Here is a 27,096-nt window from a genome sequence, read left to right as displayed (position 1 = left end):
GACAGATGTTCTTGGGTGTGTTAATCAGGCCTTGCTCAATGTTTATGTGGAATATTTCTATCCTTATGGTACCAAGGAGACCATTGTGGCACTGTGGAAACCCTTGGAACCAAAAAGCCACTGAGACATTGGGGCAGGATGGTACCAAAGAGATGATTTGGATACTGCAGATCCAAAGACACTGTGGTGGCTCCATGGAAACTCATGGGATCATGGGCACTGTGAATCAGCAGGGCCTCATGGAACCAAGGAGTGAATTGTGACTATGCCAAACCTCATGGAACCAAAGAGCCATTGTGGAACTTCAGAGCCTTGTGGATCAAGGGGACCACAGTGACACAGTGAGGATCCATGGAACCAAGGGTCCATGGTGACTCTGGATCCTCATTGACCAATGGTGCATTGTGACACTGCAGGGCAGTATGGAATCATGGAGACAAATGTGACCTTACACAGTGTCATGGCAGCAAGGGGCCATTGTGACACTTGTAGGGCCTTGTGGGACCAAGTAACAGTTGTGGTACCATGGAAATTGTGGCAACTGTATCACCATGGGACCAAGGAGACCATTTTGACACTACACAGTCCCATGGAACTAATGATTCATGTAACAGTGTGAGACGAATAGAACCAAGGGACCATTGTGACACTGTGGGGCCTCATGGATCCAAGGAGATCATTGTGACACAGAACCTAATGAAATTGTTGCAACTGATACAACTTCTAGGTTCAGGACAAGGTGTCTCCTCAGAGACCTTGGTGGCACAGACCCTGCTGTGCCCCAGAGCACCAAGACTTGGCTTCTCCTGGGCACTGCCCGCCCTGCCAGGGCCCTTGGCCATGTCCAGCACAGCTTGTCCTGTGCTGTCCCACAGCTGCTGCTGTGTTCCTGCAGGCTGCATACTCCCATCTCACTGCCCCTGGATCTGCCCTGCCACTGCCAGCCCTGCCCTGACCTCTGCCCACTGTCACCCTCTGTGCCTTGGGACACACACACATGCAGTGAGCTCATCCTCCTCCCCCTGGGTGCTTCTCCTGCCACAGCACTGCCCTGGGAGTGTTCATTGCTCAGAGGAGCTGCTCTTTTTGTACTGGTGCATTTTATAGCTCTACTCTGCCTATCTGTCAATTCTGTCTTCAAAGAGCTCTCCAAGGAATGGATTAATTGAATTTTGGAATAACAGATGTGGCAAGAGCCCCCTGAGCCCCCTTGGCCTGGGTGTGGCTGGGATGGAGTTCCCTTTGCCCAGAGCAGCTCCTGTCCTGGTGTGCTTGGCTGTTAGAACTGGAGTGGGTTTGGTCCCAGCCCAAGGCTTTGGCTGCTCCTGAGCAGGGCTGGCCCCACGTGAGGCATCTCTGCAACCCCTAAACCAATGGGCTGGGGGACAGGGGGGGAGAAGTGTTCTTGGGGACACAGGGATGGGACAGCTGGGATGGACTGACCCAAGGGATCTTCCATTCTATGGGATGTGCTGATCAGCAGGGACATGAGGGGGACAAGAGGGTCTCTGGACATTCTCTATTAATGTATTTGTCTTCCAGAGCAACCATTATGTGTGGTGAATTCTTGTCTCTCCATGGTTTTCCTTTCTTCGACATTTGGCCCTTGCTTTTTAGTCCCCTTAACATTAATCTCTCTTTATGTTGACCCACAAGAGTTCACCTTATTTTCTCCTGTTTTCTGTGTAAGGAGGGACAATGACAGAGACACTCTGTTGTCACTGGATGCCCAGAGGGGTTTAACCACAGCCATCTTGCCCAACTCTGCTCTTATGGGCACCCCCAGAAATGCCAGGGCTCTGTCAGGTGCCCATCCCTGAGCTGTACTCATGCCCAGCTCACAGCCCCAGGGGTGTCCAGGGACACGAGTCCTTCGCTGACACACACAGACAGTTCATTGCAGCATGGGCAGGGGCTCCTGGGCTCTGCTGCCAGTGCCAGAGCCTGGCAGGGACCTCAGCCCTGTGGTGTCACCCTGCCCTGCCCCTGCCTGAGGTGCCCCATGGCCGGAGGGATGGACACGGGGAGCTCTGGGCACAGGAGTTCATCCCAGCCCTGCATGCTGGGGTTCCCTGGGGAAGTTACTCTCTGGAAACTCCAGCACCAGCTGAAGGTGTTTGTGCTCACTGGGTTTATGTCCCCTTACACACACACAGGATTTTCAGGGCTGTAGAATGTCCCTTCACTGCAAACACAGACTCCTGACCTGGTCACTTGATGTCCCTCCAGGCAGGGAATAACAAACTCTGTGACCTGGGATGAGAGACACTGCTGGAAGCAGCACGGGTTTGCAAGAGCAGTGCTGGGACAGCCCCATCCTGAACACTGCCACACTTTGGCTGTCACTGCTGTTCTCTCCAGGGGTCTGTGTTGGGAACATCCTTGAGAGCAAACTGGGAAGGAGGTTGAAGCTTTCAGGCCCTGCACTGGGGAGATGCCCTTGCATGATGGAAATGCTGTTGCAGAGCCCAGCTCTGTTCCAGCAGTGCCCATGGCCTGTCCCTGACTGCAGTGCCTGCAGTCACACAGTAGGACTAGGACTGAGCTAAAAGAGCCCTGAGGCCTTAAACCAACACAGGGGCTCTTAAGGGGAGTGTGGAAGTGAAGGAAGGGGAGGTTATGGAGCAGAAGCCCTGGGGGTGCCTGGCAGTGAGGAGCACTGTGGTTCCCTTTTCACCCCAGCTCTGCACAGAGGCACCAACCCTGCAGCTCCAGAGAAGCCAAGGAGGAAAGATGTCAGGCAAACACAGCAATACCAAATTATTTATTTTGTGTAAGCACATGTGTAGTACAATTCCAGGCTTATATACTCTATGGTTCACACTAGGAATGCAAATACTGAATTAAAAACGGTAAAGATAAAGATTTTCTTGTGAAAAAATTCTAAAATGTGTCATACCTGTGCCAGCAAAAAATAACCAAAACAAAACCACAGGACATAGAGTGTGGATTAATGAGTAATATTATAAAAGTGATACAGGAGAATGAGAGTTTATTTTTTCTGAGAAGCATTCATGATGATTTTCCTCAAGCCATCCTTGAGCTCCTGGTTCCTCAGGCTGTAGATGAGGGGGTTCAGGGCTGGAGGCACCACTGAGTACAGAACAGAGAGTGACAGATCCAGGGATGGGGAGGAGATTGAGGGGGGCTTAAGATAGGAAAATATGTCAGTGCTGACAAACAGGGAGACCATGGCCAGGTGAGGGAGGCAGGTGGAAAAGGCTTTGTGCCGTCCCTGCTCAGAGGGGATTCTCAGCACAGCCCTGAAGATCTGCACATAGGAGAAAACAATGAACACAAAACAACCAAATACTAAACAGCCAGAAACAGCAAGAAGCCCAAGTTCCCTGAAGTGGGAGTGTGCGCAGGAGAGCTTGAGGATGTGTGGGATTTCACAGAAGAACTGGCCCAGGACATTGCCCTGGCACAGGGGCACAGAAAATGTAATGACTGTGTGCAGCAGTGAATAGAGAAAGGCACTGGCCCAGGCAGCTGCTGCCATGTGGGCACAAGCGCTGCTGCCCAGGAGGGTTCCGTAGTGCAGGGGTTTGCAGATGGACACGTAGCGGTCGTAACACATGATGGTCAGGAGAAAATACTCTGCTGAAATGAAAAACACAAAGAAAAAGACCTGAGCAGCACATCCAGCATAGGAGATGCTCCTGGTGTCCCAGAGGGAATTGTGCATGGCTTTGGGCACAGTGGTGCAGATGCAGCCCAGGTCGGTGAGGGCCAGGTTGAGCATGAAGAAGAACATGGGGGTGTGCAGGTGGTGGCCGCAGGCTACGGCGCTGATGATGAGGCCATTGCCCAGGAGGGCAGCCAGGGAGATGCCCAGGAAGAGGCAGAAGTGCAGGAGCTGCAGCTGCCGCGTGTCTGCCAATGGCAGCAGGAGGAAGTGGCTGATGGAGCTGCTGTTGGACATTTGCAGTGTCTTGGAATGGGGATCTGTAAAAAAGTAATCATGGAATAGTTCTGTTTTCAGAGGAATTTATATATCCCAGCACAATTTGGTGGCACTTTCCCCCACTGCCTGCCCAGGGCTCTGCTGCCTGGAGCTGTCCCTGCCAGCAGCTGCTTCTCTGAGCCCAGGGCTGAGCCCTGCCAGTGCTGCCAGAGCCCAACCCAGCCCTGGGGGCTCAGCTCTGCCCTGCAGATCTCTCTCAGCACAGGGCACTGCCCTGGGCCAGCTCTGCCTCTGCAGGTTCTGATGGCAATGTCACAGCAACCCTGAGGAGTCTGGAAAAGCAGCACTGATGCTGCAATGCCTGGTTTAGTGGGATCTGAGATAATATATATTTTCTCCAAACTAAACTCAGAGATTAATATCATTGCACAATTTTCTATTCAGGCAGTTCAGAGCAGTAGATTAAGAAAGGGGATTTTCCTTTTTATATAACCCCTGCCATGCTCTGCTCCCTGTAAAATCACCTTGGAAGTGTTCTGGAGTTATATGTCAAGGTGGGAGAAGTCCTGACCATGGCAGCGTTCTCACCACATAAAAACAATTCCAATCCATAGTGGCTCTATCCTTCCACCCAGATCTTGTTCCCCAGTGTTGTGAGCAGCTCCCAGGGCTGCGTGAGAGCTGTCCCTGGCAGGCAGCAGAGTCCCTGCCACAGCACAGTGCCCTGGGCTGCAGCACCCTGCTCCGCAGGACAGCCCTGGGCACCCCTGTCTGCTCTAGACAAGAGAGATCAGAGAATGTACTCACAGAGTCTGTAGGCATTGGGATGTTCCAGCTTTAGATCTCTCCAGGAGCTGCAGCTGCATTGTCCTGCAGCCAGAGGCTTCCTGTGTCAAAGGCTGGGAGTGATTCTGCCCCAGTCACTTGTGAGCATCTTCCCAGCCCTGACTGATTGAAGCTCTCTGTGCCTCTATGCTGTGCCTGGGGTGGCTGCAGGCAGAGCCCCAGCCCAGCAGGGAGCTGCTCTTCAGCAGAAATGTCTTTTTGAAGGTCTTCTTGGTTGCAGGATCTTCCTCTGTGCCAGGAGTCTGGCCCAGCTCAGCAGCACAGAGGCAGCACAAGGACTTTAATGGCTCTCTCAGGGATTTGGTGCTGTTTACATCAGACTCAATCCCTGAGCGAGTGTCCCAAAAAATTCTCAACAACTCTATGATCAATTGCAACTCCAAAGTTTCTTGAAGTTTTAATGGATTGCACTGAGGGATATGAGTGTGCCCTGGGCTGAGTTTGGCTGTGGCCCAGCTCCATCCTCCTGTGGGGCTCAGGGCCTGTTCCCGGCCATGGCCAGCCCTGTCCAGCCTCTCTGCTGGCCCAGAGCCTGTCAGAGCCCGGGGCAGGGCTGTCAGTGCAGCCCACAAGTGCCACGGGCTGTGCAGGAGCTGGCAGAGGCTGCCCAACAGGGAGGCCATGGGGCACAGAGCCCCAGGGCTACTGTGGGTGCCACGGCTGCACCTCCAGCTCCAGAGAAGAAGTGGCAGACAGGACCAGAGACAAATAATTTCTACTGGATTCTTTATGCTATTTGTTTATACAGGTGACCTGCATCCATATGTACAGGAGGTTTTTTGTGTCAGATAACACTGGTAGAGTGATATGAGCAGTATTATTTAGCTCAAAATAATATTTTACGCAAAATTCACAATTGAAAAAAAATGACACATATCATCAGAAGAGCATCTGAATTTGTCAGAGGATGAGAGACTCATTGATATTCCTGTAGTCAAGCCTGTTCAAATACTTTCTTCAGGGCTTTCTTGAGATGAGAGGTGACAAGCAGGAGACAAGGCAAGCCAGAGCCCTCCATCCTGTTCTGGCAGCTTTTGTCTGGGAGAACCCTTACATATAAGGAATTTTTAACAGGTAGTACCAATTTAAGCCAGTGGCACCTGGAAAGAAGGAAGATTCTTTTGCCTAGGAAGGAAAGCAGAGGGCCCCAGTTCTCCAGGGGTTGATGAGAGGTGACCCTAAACATTCCAAGGTCAGCTGGACTTGTCAGGTGGCTCCTGGGAAGCAAAACTTGCTAGATCTACTCCATATCCCCTTGGTTTCATGGGGCCCTATAGGGTCGCAATGTTTACCTTACTTCTGCAGTGTCACAATGGCCCCTTGCTTCCAAGAGGCCCTACAGGGTCACAATTTTGGTTCCATGGGCCCCTACAGTGTCACAATGGTCTCCATGGATCCACAGTGCCCTGCAGGATCACAATGGCCCTTTGGCTGCATGAGGCCCTGTAATGCAGCAATGGCCTCTTGGCTCCACACAGCCCTGCTGCTTCACACCAGCCCCTTGGGACCATGCGGCCCAGCAGTGCCACAGTGATGTCCTTGGTGGCATGGTGTCTGCACAGTGTCACAATGGCCCCTTGGATCCATGGTGCCCTGCAGTGTCACAATGGCCCTTTCATTTCAGAAAGCCCCAAACTGTCACAGTGGTCTCCATGGTTCCATGGGGCCCCATGGTGTCACCATGCTCTTCACAGGAAGGAAAGCATGGAGCCCCAGTGTTTCAGGGCAGAATAGTGGTGACCACCAGAGGCTAAGGACAGGCAGACCTGTCTGTCCTGGCAACTTTTGTCTGGGAGAAACTTCTGAGGATAGGAATTTTGGAGGAAAACTACCAATTTTAGCCATGGTTGCCTGTGCAGGAGAGATGTTTCTTTTCCATAGGAAGGAATGCACTGAGCCCCAGTGTTTGAAGGCAGGTGAGAGCCAGCCATAAGGAAGACAAGGTGAAGCAGACATGTTGGTAATGGCAGCTTTTGTCTCAGAGCAATCCCTGGATATTGAGCATTTTGGAGGGGGAATCCCATTTGGGCCATGGATGCTTGAATGAGAAAGACAGCTCTTTTCCATTTGAAGTAAAGCCCAGAGCCACAGTGCTTCAGGAATACATGAGGAGAGACTCTTGACATGCCAAGGGCAGCTGGAGCAGTCAGGCGAAGCCAACCAGACCTGTTACCTGTTCCCTTGTTTCCACGGGGCCCATCAGTGTCACAATGGCAGTGTCATATTGAATCCTTGGTTCCATGAGGCCCATCTGTGTCACGCTGGCCTCTTGTTTCCATGGGGCTCCACAGTGTCACAATGGTCCCTTGTTTCCAAGAGGCCTTGCAGTGTCACAGGGGTGTCTGTGGTGCCACAGTATCCCAATAGACCCTTGGCTCCATGGGGACTCACAGTGTCAGAAGGGTCTTCTTGGTTCCATGAGGCCCTGCAGAGCCCCTTGATTCAATGAGGCCCCAAAGTGCCATCATGGCCTCCAGGATTCCATGAGACCCTGCAGTGCCACAATGAACATTTGGTTCCATGGGGTTCCATGCTGTGGCATGAATCCTTAGTTCTATGGGGCCCTCACAATGGACTCCTTGGTTCAATGGCGCCATACATTGACACAATCACCCCTTGGCCCGACAAAAATCCATAGTGCCACAATGGTTCTTTGCTTCCATGAGGCCTTGCAGGGTCACAATGGGCTCCTTGGTTCCATGGGGTTACAAAGTGTCGCAGTGGTCTGTTGGTTCAGTGAGACCTGGGATGCCTTAAGATTTTAGCCTTCATATATTTCAAACCCTTTACTTCATTTGGGCATAACTCTAAACTCTATATAAAGTCTCGGTTAATTGTCTTCACATTTTTGTCAGACAAAGCAATTCCTCTGAAAATTAAAGCCTCAGGCTCTGGAAAGGATAAAGAAAAGTGAATTGGTAGAGGAAACTGAACTGGGGGGACAAAAGTGAACTGGGGGACTATGACTTCATTGCCTGAAGCTGTAATTGGAGGATTAACTCCTGATATGTAAATTGACCAAATTTATATCTGTCTGAAATATTTGTGACCACTGTCCCTCCATCTTGGGTGTAGCCTCTTAGAGGCTTTTGACTGCCCAAGGCGTATTTATTGAAGACCTTTAATAAATATCCACTTTATTTTCTTAACCTTGTCTAGCCTCTGTTTTAGGTAGCCACTCCAAGGCATCACCTGTAGTGTCAAAATAGTTTTCATGATTCCATAAGGCCCTGAAGTGTCAAAACAGACCAATGATTGCATGAGACTCCAAAGTGTCACAACAGATCACTGGTTTCACTTAGCCCTGCAGTGTCTCTGTGGTTCACTTGGCTCCACAAGGCTCTGAAGTGCCACAATGGCCCTTTAGTTTCACAAGGCCTCAAAGTATAAAAATTACCTCCATGGTTTCATGAGGCCCTGCTGTCACGATGCACCTTTGGTTCTATGGTTCCATAGTGTCACAATGGTATCCTTGTTTCCACAGTGTTAGAATGGACCTTCCATCCCTTGGAGACCCACAATGCTCCCTGTAGTGCCCTGGATTCCTGCCATGCTGTAATGGCCCCTTGGTTCCATCAGGTCCCAAAGTGTCAGAATAGTCTCCATCATTCCATGAGGCCCCACAATGTCACTGTGGTCCCCTTGTTTCCACAGGGCCCCACAGTGTAACTGGATTCTTGGTTCCATGAGGTTCCTCAGTCCCAATGGTCTCCTTGGATCTGCAGTGTCACAATGGCCCCTTGGCTCCTTGTGCCCACGCTGTGTCACAAAGGCTCATGACTCAGTAAGTTCACACCGTTTAACAATGAAACTTTGGTTCCACAAGGCCTTGCTGTGTCAAAATGGCCCCTTGGTTCCATGAGCTCCCACAGTGTTACAATGGTCTCCTTGTTTCTGCAGTACTATAATGGACCCTCGGTTCCATAAGGTTCCTAAATGTCACGGGTCTCCTTGGTTCCATGTGGCCCTGCTGTGTCACCACAGCCCCTTGGTTCCAGGAGTTTCTGTGCTGTCAACAATGGTTCCTTTGCTCCAATGAGGTGCTACTATCTCACACTGGACCCTGCGTTCCATGAAGTTCTTCAGTGTCACAGTGACCCCTTGGATCCATGAGGTCCCCTAGTGCCACCATGGTCTTGTTAAATCTGCACTGTTACAATGGTTCAGGGACACCATGGTGACACTGCAGAACCTCATGGAACCACGGGTCAGTTGTGACATCGTGGGGTCTCACGGAACTCAAGGACGCCAGTGCGACTGTTAGGGAAGATGCCTTTACAATTAGATGACTGAAGGTATGGGTGTTTACATCTTTGAAATGGGTCTTAATGTCTCTATTAACTTCAAACAACAGGTTTATTAGAGAGCCCAGTCAGCTCGGCTCCTGAAACAGACAAGTGGTCTGCACAAGCTTAAGTTTATGAACTTAGGCTTAAAATGACAGGTTCAAGAGGGGAAGATGTGGCAGACAGTTTTAGAAGGCTGTACCTTCCTAGTATCTTGCCCAATGTGGAAAGGAAGAGGGCAATGTGCAGCCAGGAGTTTAGAATAAAAGGAGGCTACACCCTCTGGAACTTCGAGAGAGAAAACTGTGGGTGTGTACCCTGGGAGACTCTTTCCTTTTATTCAAATAAAGCTGAAGGACTCCTCTGTTATCTTCATGGGCACTTTTCATAGTGGGATTTTCCGTACGTGACGGAAACCAGGAGCCATTGTGACACATCAAGCCCTCGTTGGAACCATTGTTGACAGTACAGAAACTCATGGAACCAAGGGGCCGTTGTGACAATGCAGATCCAGTGAAACTGTGGAGACACCATGGAGACACCATGCAACCTCATGGAACCAAAGAAACCATTGTGGCACTCTGGTCCCTCATGGAAACAGCAGGACCATTGTGACACTCAGGACCCCTGGGGAAGCAAGGGTCAGTGATGAAGCTGTGGGGCCCATAGAACCAAGGAACAGAGAACCATTGTCAAAAGAGCCATTGTGACACAGCAGGGCCACATTGAGCCCAGGGGCCATGATGACACTGCCATACCTCATGGAAGCAAGAGGCCTTTGTGGCACCACAGAAGCAAGGAGAATACTGGGACAAGGAGAATATTGTGACAGTGTGGGGTCTCATGGAATCAATATGAACATTGTGACACTGTGGAGCCCATGGAACCAAGGGAACACTGAACAAATCTGGCTGGCCGGGCCTCTTGGGGGCCACCTGACAGGTCTGGATGACCTTGGCATGTTGATGGTGGCTTCTCATCTGCTACTGAAACACTGGGGCTCTGGGCTTTCTTTTCTATGGAAATGAAACATCCTTATCCTCCAGGTGCCCATGACCAAAATTGCGCCAGAATCCACCTCCAGAATTCCCTATATCCATGGACAGCTCCCACACAAAAGCTGCCATCAGTGACAAGTCTGGCTGGCCTTGGCGTCCTGAAGGCTGGCTCTCATCTGCCTTTGGAAACATTGGGGATCTGTGCTTTCCTAATTAAAAGAACTCTTCTTCCATTCCAGACGCCCACAAACAAAATTGAGATTCCACCTCCAAAGCTCCCTATGGCCAAAGATAGCCTCCAGGTGAAAGATGTCAGGAGAGACAGATCAGGCTGGCTTGGCTCATGGGTGGCTGCCTCTCATCTTCTTCTAAAACACTTGGACATCACCCTTTTCTTTCCTATGGAAAAAACCATCCATCTTGACTAGGCAACCATGGCACAAAGTTGGATTCCAGCTCCAAAACTCTGTACATCCAAGGATTGCTCCCAAGTGAAAGCTGCCACAATAGACAGGTCTGGCTGCACTTGGCATCTTGGGGCCTTCCTCTCACTTTCTTTTGAAACACTGGGGCTCCTTCCAATGGAAAGGAACTGTCCTTGTCAAGGTGTCCGTAGTCAAAATCAAGACTCAGCACTCCAAATTCTGAATATCCAAAGATTTCTCCATTATTAAAGCTGCCAGGAAAAAGAGGTATGGCTGACTTGGCCTCTCAGGAGCCACCTCTCATCTGCCTTCTCCTTTTTAAATACTTGGCCTCTATGATTCCCCACATATAGAAAAGAACCATCCTATTTTTCAATGCAGAAATGGCCAAAATTTGGGTTCCATCTCCAAAACTCCCTATATCCAAGAGTTGTGTTCAGACAAAAGTTGCCAGGACAGAGAGGTCTGGCTGACTTTGGCCTCTGATGGCTGCCTTTCATCTGCCCCTAAAACACCGATGTTCTGTGCTTTCCTTTCTATGGAAAAGAACCATCATTCTTCTCTAGGTGTTAAAATTCAAATTTGGTATTCCACCTCTAAAATTCTTTATATCCAAGGAGAGGTCCCAGTACCATCAAATCTGGCTGTCCTTGACCTCTGGTGACTGCCCCTGCAACTGTTCTTTCCTTCCTATGGGGGACATTGTAACACCTTGGGGATCTCACGAATCCAAGGGGCCGATGTGATCCTGCAGGGATCCATGGAGACCACTGTGGCCTTGCAAGGCGCCATGAAATCATGGAGATCATTGAGACACTGTGGGGCCCAATGAACCAAAGAGCCATTGTGACCCTGCAGGACCTCATGGAACCAAGGGGCCATTGTCACACTTGGACGAAAGGAGAACATAGTGACACTGAGGGGCCTCATGGAATGAAGGCAACAGGGAAGATATCTGGATGATTTGGCTTTCCAGGGGTCACCTTAAAGATCTACTTGATCCTGTATTGTGTAGGGCTCCTTCTCATCTGCCCCTGGAGCACTGTGCCTTGTTTCCTCCCTATGGAACAGAACGATCCATCTTTCCATGTGCCAAAGGCTGGAACTGTTACTCACCATAAAAAGTTCTCCATACACAAGGATTGCTCCCAGACAAAATCTTCCAGGACAGAATACTCTCTCTGGCCATGGCCTCCTGTGGACTGTCTCTCATCTGACACCAAACATTGAGTGCTTTTCCTCCTGTGGAAAAAAAAAATGCCCTTCTCACTTAGGTGTCAATGGCCAAAACTGGGGTTGTACCTCCAAAATTCCATCTATTCAAGGATTGCAGCAGACAAGAGTATCCAGGTCACACAGGTCTGGCTGCCCTGTCGTCTGGTGATATCCATAGACCATGAACAGAATGTTTTCATTTACCAACATGTTGGAGAGGGTCCAGAAATTTCAAAAAATGGGATTTGGAGGTCTCAAGCAAATGACCACTATGTCGGAAAAAAGGAGCTCTGTGCTCAGTGGAGTGCAGACTGAGGACAGCAGAGGAGAGCCCTGGGAGTGATGGAAAGATGATTTCAGAGATGGTGGATCCTTTTGACATAGTAGAGAACAGCTGGAGAAACAAAGTCAGCTGTCCAAGGCTTTGTGTGACCAGGCAGAGGCAGGCAGAACACAGAGCTGTCAGCAAAGGAAGGGCCAGCGAGGTGTGGCAGCCGGGGGATGTTGACAGCCTGCAGGGACAGAGGTGCAGGGCATGGACACCGTAGCACAGCCTGGGCTGCAGAGGGCACAGGGATGGGCAGCAGCTGAAAGGCCCTGCCAGAGCCAACTGCTGCAGCACTTGGGCCATGGCTGCTGGCCCTGGGCCTGAGGCCAGCAGGGGACAAGTGAGCCTGGCTGTGCTGGGGCCTCATTGCCTCCTGTCCCTGCTCACAGCCTGGCAGGGGCTGCCCCATGATCCTACCCTTGGCATTGCACATCCCCAGAAACCAGTGGCCCAGGAAGAGCCCTGAGCAATGAAGGAGGGACAGGATCTGCCTTGCCAGGGGCTGGGGCTCAGGCCATGGCCCTTTGCATTCCTCAAACACACCCAAGTTTGCTCAGCATCAGAGACAGCCTTCCCTTGTTTGTCCCCATCTGTCATCACTGCCACCAGTGTTCTGCTCTAACAGGAACCTGGGGACACATTTTGAGTCCTATCCCTCAGTGGGAACCATTAAAACTTTGGAGTTTGAATATGATTTGGAGTTCTCGAGAAGTTTTCCTTCAGTTTCCTCTCAGGGACTGATGTCCAGGGACTCAGCACTTTTGGGAAATCCCAGCTCTACAGAGACAGGGCAACTGAGAGGCGTTTGAAAAGATTTTATTCCATAATCAATCTTGTTGAAGTGTGAAGCATAAGAGATGGAAAACTCAATTACATTGTATCAGAAGTCATGTTATTTCCTGGTTAAAATACCTTAGAAATGGTTTTTAGCCTATTACCTTTGCCACACATGGTGCTAATACTTTTAACACCAATCACCTATTATTTTGTCCTTGATGGTGTTGCTAGAATGCATCTTCCACAGTTTTAATTCTCTCAAATATCTGGTCTTTTTGCAAAGATATGGTTTCAAATTTTTTTCTAGTTCAATTTCACTATCAACAATGTCTTCTGTATTCCACAGCTTTTCTAAGTCCACACACCTTATCTCAGAGTTTGCATACAAATGTGCAAGACTATGTATGCTTTCAGCCAGGCTTTGAGAATCCTTTACGAATCCATTTTTCACAAAGATCAACCACAGAATGCTGCAATCACCTCTGCTCTAAAGAGAACAGTAATAAAATATACCCTTGAAAATAGGAATGGGTATTTCTCTAGAAATATCTAAGAAGCTCTTTGACATATTTATCCCTAACTGGAGTTCAAAACCTTCCAAATGAAGTGCACCAGACCAGAGGAAATTAAGGCAGAACCGTGATTTGTTAGGAAACCTTTCAATATTTCAGTCAAACTCCAAAGTTTCTGGTACCTTGCATGGGTCCCACTGAGGGCCATGACTGAGAAAGTGTCCCCAAGTTCCAGTTAGAGCAGGAAATGGGAGGCAGAGATGACAGGTGGTGTGGGAAATGCAGGCATGGAGAACTCTCAGGGCCTTGCACATACAGGCTCAGAGACAGAGATGGAAACAAGGTTCAACCTAAGACCTTGGAGAAAGCTTGGAGAATTAGAGCATTAAAAGTAAAATAGACATAAAAGAAGAATCTAAGTTTGTAGTTAAAGTAGAATTTTGTTTTAAACTAACAGAGATATGTATCATATAAGCAAAGCAGTATGTTAACTAAGATAGGAAAAGACTTTCAAGTTTAGCAATAGAACCTGTTATAAAGTTAGAAGTTTAAGTTGTATCATTACAAGTTTATGAAGTGTTATATGATTGGTTGAAAACTGCACATGGCAGCAAAGCCGTGGGAAGCAAAGCAATTAATGATTGGTGTAAAAGATGTTTGCAAAGTTCATAGAAATATGTTATTGGCTAAAAAACTAGTATAAGGCATTGTAACTAAGAATGAGATGGCTTCTGATATTATGGCATTGGATGTAACACCTTTAATGTCTCACTCTTCTATGAGACTGGTGCAATAAAGCAATAAACTGTATTTTACAATGTCTCTGAGTTGCCCATCTTTTGTAATAATAGTCTTCTGACAGGCATATTTAGGATATGAAGTCTACCAATTGAAATCAATAGGAATTCAAAGATACCAGGTCTACCTGAAAGAAGTCAATAGGGATTTAGAGACCAGGTCTATCCTGTTTAAGTCTAGGTGGATTTAGGGACACCCAGCCCATCCATTAAATTCAACAGGACTTTTATGGAACTTTGGTGCTAAAATGTGGCAATTTGGGTAAATTTGGGGGAAATGTTAGGCTGAATTCCAGGAATTTCCCTTTCCAGGATCATGATGCTGATTCTCTGGAAGTCCTGGATGAATTCCTGGAAGCCAATTCTGAATCCCTGATCCCACACCTGCAACCTGTGCTGGAGAGCTGTGCCTCCAGGCAAGCCCAAAAATCTCCATTTTCAGTCCAGATTATGGGAATTCTGAGGCCAAAATTTTTAACAACAAAATTTTTGGGACACTGGGTTTAGCCATTGAAGTCAATGGAAATTTAGGGACACCAGGTCTAACCATTACAGACAAAGCAGATTTAGGGGCACCAGGTCCACCCAGTCAAAGCAATGAAGATTTTTGGGATACCACTTTTGGGGGGCACCCAAATTGATGCACAGAAAAACTTTATAATCCACAAAGTAAGTTATAGGTATGTATTTTATTCAGCACTGAGGTGCATGGGGAATAGCTCCTCCAAAAACATGCACACTTTTGGTGACCTACGCCTCTCTTTTTACTCTCTACAAACCAGTATTGCACAATGCACCAAATACATGTTCATTTCCTAACACCCCCCGTCCCTGCTTCATATTAAAATGAGCTCCACAGCACTTTGTGACTGCACACTGCTCCTTGCTGGTTGTTCTGGTGGCTGTCTGGAATGAAGCAAGCAGTCTTCCTCTCAGTTTGAACTTCTAACCTCACCTTCTTTGCATATTAGTCTTAAGTTCCTTTCCAGACCTTGATACCAGTTTTTGCTGGCTCAGGGGTCTAAGGAATTGCTGTTATATGGAAGGGGCCTCTCTCTTCCATCCTGCTTGCACATTCTTGGCCCTCTATCTTATCTTAAAGCCTTGCTCTATCCTCCTGTTCTTGCAAAGGCAGTGAATGTTAAGTGTGGTAAAAAGTCTTAGCTGAAAACCATAAAACAACATTGCTAGAAGAGTTAAAAAGATTGTTGCTTACCTTATCGTTCTATCGACTCATTCGTTTGTTGGTTCTTTGATCAAGTTGTTATGTTCTTTTCCCCAGTTAAATGTGTAGTCCCTATGTAATTCAAACCCTGGTTTATTGTATTTCCCCTATCCCAGTTACTTCCTCCTTCCGCCCTTTCCCTTACCTCATTTCCGGCCTTACCATTTCCGCCCTTTCCCTTACCTCATTTCCGGCCTGCTGCTGCCTGCCTATCAAGTTAGCCACACCCTATATGTAAATCTCCAGAAGTTTCCCAGTACCACCATTACCGGAAGTTGTTGTTGAAGAAAAGATTCACAAAAATAGTCAACCAACACCGAACCCAAGTTCACAGATCATCTCAACTAACAAGCCAAGTCACCTGCAATATGTCCTTTGTAACTGTTTAATCACCGCAATCTAAAGGGCAGTTAAGAAGAATGACACCTCCAGACCAATGAGCCACTATTGAGATCTCGGACGTGTCCGTGAGGCTGAGACTCCCATCCCTACGTTTGTCGGGATCGGCAGGACCTCCTCCCGGCGTTGCCTGGCAGCAGCAGCAGCAGGCGTAGGGCCTATTCCCTGTGACCCCCCCCACTAATAAAGAGCTGTTTAATAAAGGCCTTGGCCCTGCTACATTCACTACAACTTGGGGGCTCGTCCGGGATAGGCCACGCCCAGAAGAGGACGTCGGAGGGGGAGGCACCACCCTGAAGAGGCCCTCTGGGACAGCTGGCCACCCCGGACCCGGAGCTGCGCGGAACCAGGACAACGCCTGGAGCACCGGTAAGTAGACCGGTGGCGGGCACGGGAGGCGAGCGAGTGTGGTGTGGATGAGACGGGGGCTGGCAGCTCAGACCCCCGAAGCGAGTGTGGACCCCTGAGTACCGCGGTTCCGGACTCCCGCGAGGGGGCCGGCCGGGAAAAGGGGGAAGCGAGTGAGGCCTACCAAGGCCTACAGCGTGAAAGAGGCGCCTCCTTGGGGCCTAGGCCCAAGCTTGGGGAAGAAGGAGAACCTTCGCTAGGACCCAGCTTTCTGTCGGTTGGGGAAGGAGGGGAACCTTCGCTAGGACCCAGCTTTCTCTTGCTTGGGGAAGAAGGAGAACCTTCGCTAGGACCCAGCTTTCTCTTGCTTGGGGAAGAAGGAGAACCTTCGCTAGGACCCAGGTTTCTGTCGGTTGGGAAAGAGGAGAGAACCTCACTAGGACCCACCACTGTGTTTATTTTCAAAGAAGGGGGGGTGCAGGAAGGGGCAGCCGGCGCCCCGCTGGGACCGAGCCCCCCAGGGACGAGGGTTTAGGAAGGGGTATCCGGGCCCCGCTGGGACCTTACCTGACTCCCACCGGTGGAACTGAGAAGAGTAGAGGGAGGGGGCGACCGGGGCCCCGTTAGAGACCGGCTCTATCTCAGTTTAACTGTGGGCCAGGAAGGAGCATAGGGAGGGGGATATAGGTAAACCCCAGTAGTGACCAGCTCTTTCCTTTGCCCTGTTTTAGTTGCCCGTCATTAAATTTGCTTTGAAGTAGGGGCACCGTATATTTTTTTTTAAAGAAAGAAATTATACGTTAAGTTAGAAAGGGCCAAATTTTTTGTTGAGTGTGTCTTTAGTTGCCTGTCAGTTGTTTCCTTTCGAGTAGAGGCACAGTAAGTTTCTGTTAGGCCCGTTTGAAAAATCACTATGGGGTCTTGTATGAGTCAAAAGAGTAGAGCGAAAGAGAACAAAAATGTAAAGAACATCCCTCCTGATAGCCCTTTGGCGATAATGTTAAATAAGTGGGATACTTGTGAAGCTACTAAAAAGTTAGATAAAATAAAAATGATCCATTATTGTGTTGAAGTATGGCCAAAGTTAGATTTACCAGGAGCATGGCCATGGTTCGGTACCCAAGATCCATGGATGTGTACAATGCTGAATCAATATTTAAAGACTTGGGGAGGATCAAATGTGGAACAACTTGAATACGCAGCTTGTTGGAGAGGGAGTAGAGCAAAAGAAGAACCAATAAAGATATGTAAAGTAGTAGAGAAAAAGGGACAAAGGAACGAGGAAGAGAAAAATAAAAGTAAATGGGACCCCCTTGATTATCTTCCCCCTCTTCCCCCGCCTGTCAATAACCCCGATTACCCACTTCCTCCTCCTCCGACCGTCACTCCCCTTCAACCTCCTCTTCCTCCTCTTCCGTCCATTACTTCCTTCGAACCCCCTGCTGTTTCTCTACCCACCAATGCTTCCAATAACCTTCCTTCTGCTCCATCTGTCAATTCTCCTCCTACCTCCTCTCCACCCACCAACACCCCCACTTACTTTCCTTCTTCTGTTCCACTTGTCAATTCTCCTCCTCCTCCTCCTCAAGCATCTAGCATAACTCCCCTGTCACCACCTTCCCTTAGTACCCCTATTCCAAATCAGCTTTTTTTACCTATGTGCCCACTTCCCAACCTGCCTTCACCCCTAGTATCTCCACAAACCCCAATTCCTCCTGCCTTGGTTCAGGCCCCTCCACCAATAGGTGTCCCTTCACCTCCTTCCAATTGGGAACTGAGTCTATCTCCATCCAACAGTAGCTCTTCCTCCAGTAATCAACAGAACCCTATACCGGCACAAGCAGAGGGACCATATTATAATACGAGGTCAAGGGCAGCAAAAGCAGAAAGGATGTTTCCACTCAGGGAAGTCCCTATGGGAGGAATAGAGGGCAGACTTGGGTTTGTAGACGCACCGTTGACGGCCTCAGAAGTGAGAGGATTTAAAAAAGAAATTGGGAATTTAGTGGAAGATCCCGTAGGCATTGCCGAACAGGTAGATCAGTTCTTAGGACCTAGCATTTATACTTAGAGAGAAATTAATTCAGTTATAAATATACTATTCAACCCAGAGGAAGTTAGGATGATTAGAGAAGCCGGCCTACGCATATGGGAGAGGGAAAACCGGCAAGGACCACCGGGTGACTATAAACTACCTCTCACAGACCCGGGATGGAACCCAAACCAAGAAGAGGGGAGGCGGAATATGATTGACTATCGAGCTTTAATAGTGAGAGGAATAAGAGAGTCTGTTCCTCGCCAAAGTAACACCAAATTGGCCTTTGGAGCAGTACAAGAAAAAGATGAAACCCCATCCGCGTGGTTAAATCGGTTAAGGAAGAACTTTCAGCTGTACTCTAGTATAGATCCTGATAGCCCGGATGGCCAAGCAGTATTAAGAGTACATTTTGTCACCAAATCTTGGCCTGACATCCGAAGGAAATTAGAAAAGATGGAAGACTGGCAGGAAAAAGGGATAAATGAACTACTTAAAGAGGCTCTAAGGGTGTATCTGAGAAGGGAAGAGGAGAAAGCGAAATCGAACGCCCGAGTGATGGTAGCGATAGCTAGAGAATGTATAAATGCAACTGGAAATAAGCTAGAGAAGCCATGTGGATCTAGAGAAGGAGAACCTAAGATTGCGCCAGGCGCAGGAGGTTCTAATGCCAACCCTTGGCAGAAGGTCGGAAAATTTCAGGGCAGATGTTATTACTGTGGTGAAGTGGGTCATCTCAAAAGGTACTGTAAAAAGATTGCCATCGATGAAGCAATTGAAAAAGAACAGGAAAATTTAGAAAAGATTCTGAGAGGGGAAGATTAGGGGTGTCAGGGGCTCTTCCCTTTAGGGGACCCAATGAAACATCTAGATGAGCCCTTGATAAACCTCAATGTTGGTCCCCAGAATTTAAGTTTTGAGTTCTTAGTTGACACGGGAGCTGATCGGTCCAGTTTGAAAGATCTTCCAGTAGGAGTCCATATTAGTAATCGAACGTGCGAAGTAATAGGAGCTGAAGGGACACCCTTCAAAGCACCAATAATTGAAGGAGTAGAGTTAAAAGGAAACTTTAAACAGTGTGTGGCAGAGATGATTTATTTACCACATTTAGAAAAGAATTTGTTAGGGAGAGATTTACAAGTTAAGTTAGGAATAGCAGTTATTCCAGAAAATGGGAGGATGGTTGTGCGTATTATGAAATTGACCGAAAAAGATATAAGTGAAATCAATCCCCAAGTATGGGCAGAAGAAGGGAAAACTGGCTTTTTAGACATCACGCCAATAAAAGTGCAAATGCAAGAAGGAACTACCCCAGTCAAGGTAAAACAGTACCCAATATCAGAAAAGGGTAGAGAAGGACAAGCCCCAATTATAGACCACCTTCTGGCGGAAGGTGTGTTAGAACCATGCATGTCCCCCCATAACACCCCAATTTTAGCAGTCAAAAAGGCAGAGGGAAAATATAGATTAGTCCAGGATTTGAGAGAAATTAATAAAAAAATCATCGCTAGACATCCTGTGGTGTCTAACCCTTACACTCTGTTAAGTAAAATTCCCAGGGAACATGCATGGTTCACCACCATAGATTTAAAAGATGCCTTTTGGGCGTGTCCGCTAGCAGAAGAATGCCGTGACTGGTTTGCATTCGAGTGGGAGTACCCAGGAGGGAAGAGAAAACAACAATTAAGGTGGACCCGTCTACCTCAAGGATTTACTGAGTCCCCCAATCTTTTCGGACAGGCTCTAGAAGAACTATTAGACCAGTTCACCCCTGAAAATGAGACACGAATCCTCCAATATGTAGATGATTTGTTAATATCTGGAAAAGAACAACAGCTAGTTAGAACAACTAGTATAAAACTCCTTAACTTTCTGGGAGAAAAGGGTCTAAAAGTATCCCGGAACAAATTGCAGTTCGTTGAACCAGAAGTGACATACCTTGGTCATATAATTGGAAATGGATACAAAAAGTTAAGCCCCGAAAGAATTTCGGGCATACTAGCCATTTCGACCCCAAAAACTAAACATGACATTCGAAAACTTTTAGGCTTGTTTGGATACTGTAAATTATGGTTAGACAAATATACTCAAAGTGTAAAATTTCTTTATGAAAAATTAGTAAACCCTGAACCCATAAATTGGACTGCACAAGACGAAAAACAATTAGAAGAATTAAAAGAGAAATTATCTTCGGCCCCAGTCCTAAGTTTACCAGATCTCACAAAGGAGTTTGAACTATTCACGAACACTGAAGGGGGAGTAGCTTACGGTGTACTAACTCAGGAATGGGGGGGTTGTCGAAAGCCAATAGCTTACCTCTCTAAATTATTAGATCCAGTAGCAAAAGGATGGCCACTATGTCTCCAAGCAATTGCGGCTGCAGTAATTTTGATAGAGGACGCACAAAAACTGACATTTCAGGGAAAACTTAAAGTATATACTCCACATGATATTAAGACTATCCTCAGCCAAGGGGCCCAGCAATGGCTAACAGAAGCCAGAATACTAAAATATGAAATTATATTAATGAATGCAAGTAATTTAGAATTGGCCACCTCTAAAAGTATTAATCCGGCTCAATTTCTCTCAGGGGAACCCTTGCCAAAGCTAGAGCACAATTGCCTGGAGCTTATAAATTTCCAAACCAAAGTAAGGGAAGATCTACAAAGTACACCGTTGCCATATGGAGAAGTATTGTTTACCGATGGTTCATCTAGAGTAGTAGATGGAAAAAGGGTATCTGGGTATGCAGTAGTAAAAAGAGCAGAAGGAAAAGAGCTAAAAGTGATAGAAAAGGGGAAGCTACCATCCAATTGGTCTGCACAATGTTGTGAGATCTATGCGTTAAAAAGAGGTCTAGACTCATTAGAAGGAAAACCAGGAACCATTTACACTGATTCAAAATATGCATTTGGAATAGTCCACACATTTGGAAAAATCTGGGCAGAACGCGGGTATTTAAACTCAAAGGGGAAAGATTTGGTACATAAAACCTTAATAAAATCCGTATTAGAATCCTTGCTCAAACCAACAGAAATTGCAGTTGTGCACATAAGAGGGCACCAAAAGGGAAATACCTTAGAAGAAAGAGGAAATCGGTATGCTGACAAAATAGCCAAAGAAGTCTCATTAAGTTCCGAAGGGCCTATAGAAGTCTTTAAATTAAATGAGATACCAGAGAAATCAGAAATTACAAAGCCCATTTTTAGTGAAGAAGAGTTAAAGATAATAAAAAAGTTAGAAATACATCAAGGAAATCAAGGAGAGTGGGTAATGAAAGATGGGCGCAAATTTTTAAACAAAAGTCTAGCCAGAAAGGTATTGGCAGAAATCCATGAACTGACCCACTGGGGTGTTCAAGGATTATGTGACCACTTCCTCAGAGAAAATTTTTGTATTGGGATATATAATCTGGCTAAATCAATAACTAAAGGGTGTTTAATCTGCCAAAAAGCTAATCAAAAAGTTATGCGAAAAATTGAATATGGGGGAAGGGAATTAGCATTAAGACCATTTCAAAGTGTTCAAATTGACTTCACCGAAATGCCCCCAGTTCAAAAATATAAACATTTATTAGTTATTGTGGACCATCTTACCCATTGGGTGGAGGCCTTCCCCACTATTAAAGAAACCTCAGAAGTGGTCATAAAAATAATCCTTGAACAAATTATTCCTAGATATGGATTAATTAATCACATCGATTCTGATAGAGGCCCACATTTTACGTCACATATATTACATCGAGTCATTGAAGCACTGGGAATGAAATGGAGGTTGCATACTCCATGGCATCCCCAAAGTTCCGGCCGAGTAGAAAGAATGAACAAAACCTTGAAAAATGTATTAACAAAATTAATTGAAGAGACCCAAATGAATTGGCTCAAATGCCTACCTCTTGCCTTATTACGCATTAGGACCAGACCGCGTGCAGACATAGGAGTTTCACCCTATGAAATGATGTTCGGGCTTCCCTTTTTAATTACCCCTTTTAGCTCTGCAAACTATCTAGAAGGAGAAGCTGCCACCCAAGAGTATTTAAGAATCATTGGAAGAACAATAGAGCAACTAAAGAAAAAAGGATACCTGCCCCAAACCTCTCCCTTAGATTCAAATGCTCATCAGATCAACCCTGGGGACTGGGTTCTTGTTAAATCCTTAAGTCACACATCTCTATCTCCTAGGTATGAAGGCCCCTTCCTAGTCCTCCTAACTACACACACTGCTGTAAGAACAAAAGAAAAAGGTTGGACTCACATATCACAAATTAAAGGACCAATTCCATCTCCCCCTGGTGAATCGGACTCCACAGTATTTCAGCCAAAGGCACCTGAATGGACCATTACAAAAGGAACTACAGACCTCCAACTTAAGTTTAAGCGAAAAGAAAAAGACAGCTGAAAAGACTTAGACAGTTCCAATTTGAAAGCAAAGTGTTACTGTACGCAGTTTATGTTAACTCTAGTTGTTGTTATAACGTTGTTGTTGCACACCTGCAGTAGTCTTTCAAGTTCCCAGTAGTTCACTAAAGTTCTTGTTGTTACAAAATTGTTGTATCATACATCCTTCTCCGATTGTAAGTATCATTCAATCCTCTGTCGAAATCCTCAAATTAGAAGTTTGCCAAACCATAAAGACCAATTCCCCTACAGAACACTTTCTAAAAACACCTAAATTAGTATAAAAAGGGGATGAGAGAACTCTGGGAAAGTAAAATCTTACCTAAGGGGACCCCCACCTCCAAGAGGCAAGCCCGGGTGAGACTAAAAGCAGTTCATACCGGACTCTTGAGAGGAGTGTTGCTGGCCTTGCTAACAATAACCTGATAAGCAGCGAAGAGGTTAAATGCAGCAAGTGTTACCATCGGATATATGATGGGGAGACCCAAGAGTCCCTAATAAGAATTCACACCAATGTGAATCCCAGCTGTTTCAATCATTCCCAGATCTCCACTTGTCAAGAAAGTGGAAAAACGTATTGGATTGCTAAGAATACTGCCACTTTTCGGCAGCGGTTGCTCGGAGAATGTCCTATAGAGGAAGCCTGGTTTTGCTTTGAACATGAGAATAATCAAGGAGAATTAATAGATTTGATCAAAGAAAAACAATTAGTAATAAATACCAAAAAGGAAAACGAATTGGAAATACCTTTAGGGAAAAATTTATTCATAGATTTAGTTGAAAGAATTAGTAAAGAATTAAATATAACCAATTGCTGGGTATGCGGTAATACACAAATGTCTGAAATTTGGCCATGGGAAGGGATCAGTTTAAGCCCATTGGAAATTCTAAAATGGAAGCAAACTAACCAAACATCTCAATTACCTAAGCAAAAACGAAAGAAAGAACAATGGAATTTAAAATATAAACCTATTGGAGAAGAATGTATTAAAAGAGTTGGAAACCCATATAGAACATTTGTAGGAACTATGCCCTGCAAAAGGTACCTAACTATAAAAAAGTCAATTATAAGGTGGATACCTAAGGAGCCAAACAAATATTGGACAATACACCAAAAGGAAAAAGGATGTGTTTATCACGAAGGATATGATTTACATGAATGTGCTGGAAAGAAAATAAATCCCTTTTGGGGATTAGAGGAATTATCCAAGTATTAGTCATGTCCCACCGAAACCAACCAAACCTTTTGGACAGCACCCGAGTATCTATTCTGGATATGCGGAGACACTGCATATACCAATCTTCCAGGAGATTGGGCCGGGAGCTGTACAATTGGGATTATAAAACCTTCATTCTTCCTACTTCCCAAAAATTCGGGGTCTAAATTAAGAATTCCCTTGTACGATGATTTGAAAAGGGCTAACCGAAAGAAAAGGAGTATGATTAATTTAGGAAGTACTCAAAAATGGAAGGGACAAGTGTGGACACCTGAACGCATCATGGAAGTATATGGGCCAGCTACGTGGGCACAGGATGGGTCGTGGGGATACCGTACTCCCATTTATATGCTGAACCGAATCATCAGACTCCAAGCAGTATTAGAAATAATATCTAATCGAACAGCCCTCGCATTAGACCACATTACCGAACAGTTAACTCAGACCCGAGCAGTGGTCTATCAAATTCGGCTTGCAGTAGATCATTTATTGGCTGATGAAGGAGGTATTTGTGGAAAATTTAATACATCCGAATGCTGCCTGGAAATTGATGATAAAAGCGAAGTAATACGAAACATATCTAAAGAAATCCGAAAAATAGCATATGTAGGAAACCAACAATGGACCCCTCTAATGGACACTAGCTGGTGGGATGACTTCTGGTCCCTAAAAAATAAATGGTGGAAAAAAGTAGTCTTTTTAGTTGCAAGTGCAGTCATAAGCTTTTTATTTTTACCATGCCTACTCCCATGCCTAATTAGGCTTATAAATACCACTATACAAACCAGTATAAGGAATATGACTGATCAAACGAGAGCTAAAATTTTGATGATCAGAACCCAAAACCCAGAACATGATTGAGCTAAAGAAATCTTAAACCAATTTCTAGAACTACAAAAATTATACCCCCAAGAAACCGAAAATTGTGATTTGATGCGGGTCAAAGACCCGATCAAAGAGAAAGAGGGGGGATTGTGGTAAAAAGTCTTAGCTGAAAACCATAAAACAACATTGCTAGAAGAGTTAAAAAGATTGTTGCTTACCTTATCGTTCTATCGACTCATTCGTTTGTTGGTTCTTTGATCAAGTTGTTATGTTCTTTTCCCCAGTTAAATGTGTAGTCCCTATGTAATTCAAACCCTGGTTTATTGTATTTCCCCTATCCCAGTTACTTCCTCCTTCCGCCCTTTCCCTTACCTCATTTCCGGCCTTACCATTTCCGCCCTTTCCCTTACCTCATTTCCGGCCTGCTGCTGCCTGCCTATCAAGTTAGCCACACCCTATATGTAAATCTCCAGAAGTTTCCCAGTACCACCATTACCGGAAGTTGTTGTTGAAGAAAAGATTCACAAAAATAGTCAACCAACACCGAACCCAAGTTCACAGATCATCTCAACTAACAAGCCAAGTCACCTGCAATATGTCCTTTGTAACTGTTTAATCACCGCAATCTAAAGGGCAGTTAAGAAGAATGACACCCCCAGACCAATGAGCCACTATTGAGATCTCGGACGTGTCCGTGAGGCTGAGACTCCCATCCCTATGTTTATCGGCAGGACCTCCTCCCGGCGTTGCCTGGCAGCAGCAGCAGCAGGCGTAGGGCCTATTCCCTGTGACCCCCCCCACTAATAAAGAGCTGTTTAATAAAGGCCTTGGCCCTGCTACATTCACTACATTAAGCACTCAGAAAATCTTGTCAGTCCCCTTCTAGTTAAAGCATCCTCCTGTATTTTTACAATTAACTCATTAATTTTAATTTTAATTCCCCTGTTTCAGTTTCACAATGGCTCCTTGGTTCTATGAGTCCCAGAGCTTCCTTGACTGTTGGTTCCATAGGGGTCTGGAGTCACAATGGTCCCCCTGATTCCATGAGGCACAAGGATGTCACAATGGTCTCTGGTTCCATGAGGCTCTGTGGTGTCTCCATGGTGTCCTTGGATCAGCTACTGTCCTTGTCACAACTGACCCATGGTTCCATGAGGTTCCACAGTATCACCATGGTCGCTGCCAGAGGCTGAAGGAGATCAATGTCCCAGACACCTTGGGATGAGCTGTCAGTCAGTCACACAGTGGGCTGGTGCTGACCCAGGCTCTGATTGTCCGAGCAATCACAAGTCCCACCTGGGGGGAGGCCCATGAAGGTCCAGGGGCTTAAAAAAACATGGAACACCTGCTCAGTCCAAGTCCCTGCCTGCCCTGTGGTCTGTGTCACACCAAAGGCAATGCTCCATACTCATCCCTGGAGCCCCAGCCCAGCTGCTGAGTGACCAAATGACCAAAAGTACTACCTGGGGGAAGGACCCAGGAAGATTAAGGAGAATTTAAAGCAGCCCACTAGTCAAGCGCACATCTACCTCCTCTTGGAATTTCTGTCTGTACAGTACTGGAATCCAAGAGTGTGCATCTCTGTATCTTTTTTGTTTTTCTCTCTGTGTTTTCTATTTCTTCTGTTTCTGTCCTCTTCCAAATTTTGAGTAACTTTGGGAAAGGGTATTACTAGACAGTGCCATCAGCTGCTGAGATCCTGCCTGCTTCCCCCTCCCCCCAGAGGGGCCAGACCGGACCATGGTGTAGCTGAAATGGTGCCCTTGATAAATTTTTCCAAAAACCCCTGGGCCAAGGGGGAGGGGAGGCCATCAGCCTGTAGGTGCTGCCTCATAGGTTGATATGGTTCTCAAAAATAGTTATGGGAAAACTGTAGGTCGAGGAAGGGATTTTTACACAGTGATCAGATTTACATTCTCCTGAATGGCTGATTCACTGACATACAGGCCGGGAGAAAATTGTTTTCTTGTGGTAAAATCTCCATAGACTGATGGAAAGTTCTCCTCACCCAAGTAAATTGGTGAAAGGCTATTTATAGAGATGGTAAATTGACTGGTCCGTTTCTGTACCTAATCAGTGTGAAAGAAAAGAAGTTGTAGGGGGAAGAGAAATGTTCTGAAAGTTTTATTAAGATATTTTTTCTTGTAGTTTCTTGTAATAAAGCTTTTTCTTTGTATCCTTTAAAGTTTGAGCTAGTTTTGCCTTCCTCCTAATCCCATCTCACAGCAGAAAATGAGTAAATAATTCTAGAGGGTGCGCTGGCAATTTGGCCAATGCTAAATCCATGACAAACCTAATATTGAACTCTTTTTTCTTGACCTCTTCAGTTCAGGGATTCAGTGAGAAAAACTCTAAAGTATTTGTTCAAAACACCCAAACAAGAAAAGCCCCTGGGAATAATTTAAATTTTCAATTATTCTGTGAGTAATTAGACAGATTTCAGTAGTGTATTCAAAGTGGATATGCTATATACTATATTGAAAACAATGCAGGGAGAAATATTTTGTCCTGATTTCTTTTCGTATTTATTGATTGATACCAGCAATGTCCAATTGATAT

General features: G+C 46.3%; 1 protein-coding gene across 1 annotated transcript; it reads right to left on the bottom strand.

Annotated features, from left to right (window-relative positions):
* Nucleotides 1-2,992: 2,992 nt before the first annotated feature.
* LOC306816109 (olfactory receptor 14J1-like) lies at nt 2,993-4,902 on the bottom strand (the record flags this gene model as incomplete). The annotated part of the gene is made up of 2 exons (XM_079332598.1): nt 4,715-4,902; nt 2,993-3,948 (listed from the first exon to the last, which is right to left on the bottom strand). Exon 2 carries the CDS (start codon nt 3,923-3,925, stop codon nt 2,993-2,995), a length of 933 nt encoding a protein of 310 aa, XP_079188724.1. The 5' UTR covers nt 3,926-3,948; nt 4,715-4,902.
* Nucleotides 4,903-27,096: the final 22,194 nt, after the last annotated feature.

This window comes from Erithacus rubecula, assembly GCF_903797595.1.
Source record: "Erithacus rubecula genome assembly, contig: scaffold_364_arrow_ctg1, whole genome shotgun sequence".
NCBI classification, from domain to species: domain Eukaryota; kingdom Metazoa; phylum Chordata; class Aves; order Passeriformes; family Muscicapidae; genus Erithacus; species Erithacus rubecula.
Note: the sequence above shows the minus strand (reverse complement) of the source record. Positions and strands in the feature narration are given on the sequence as shown.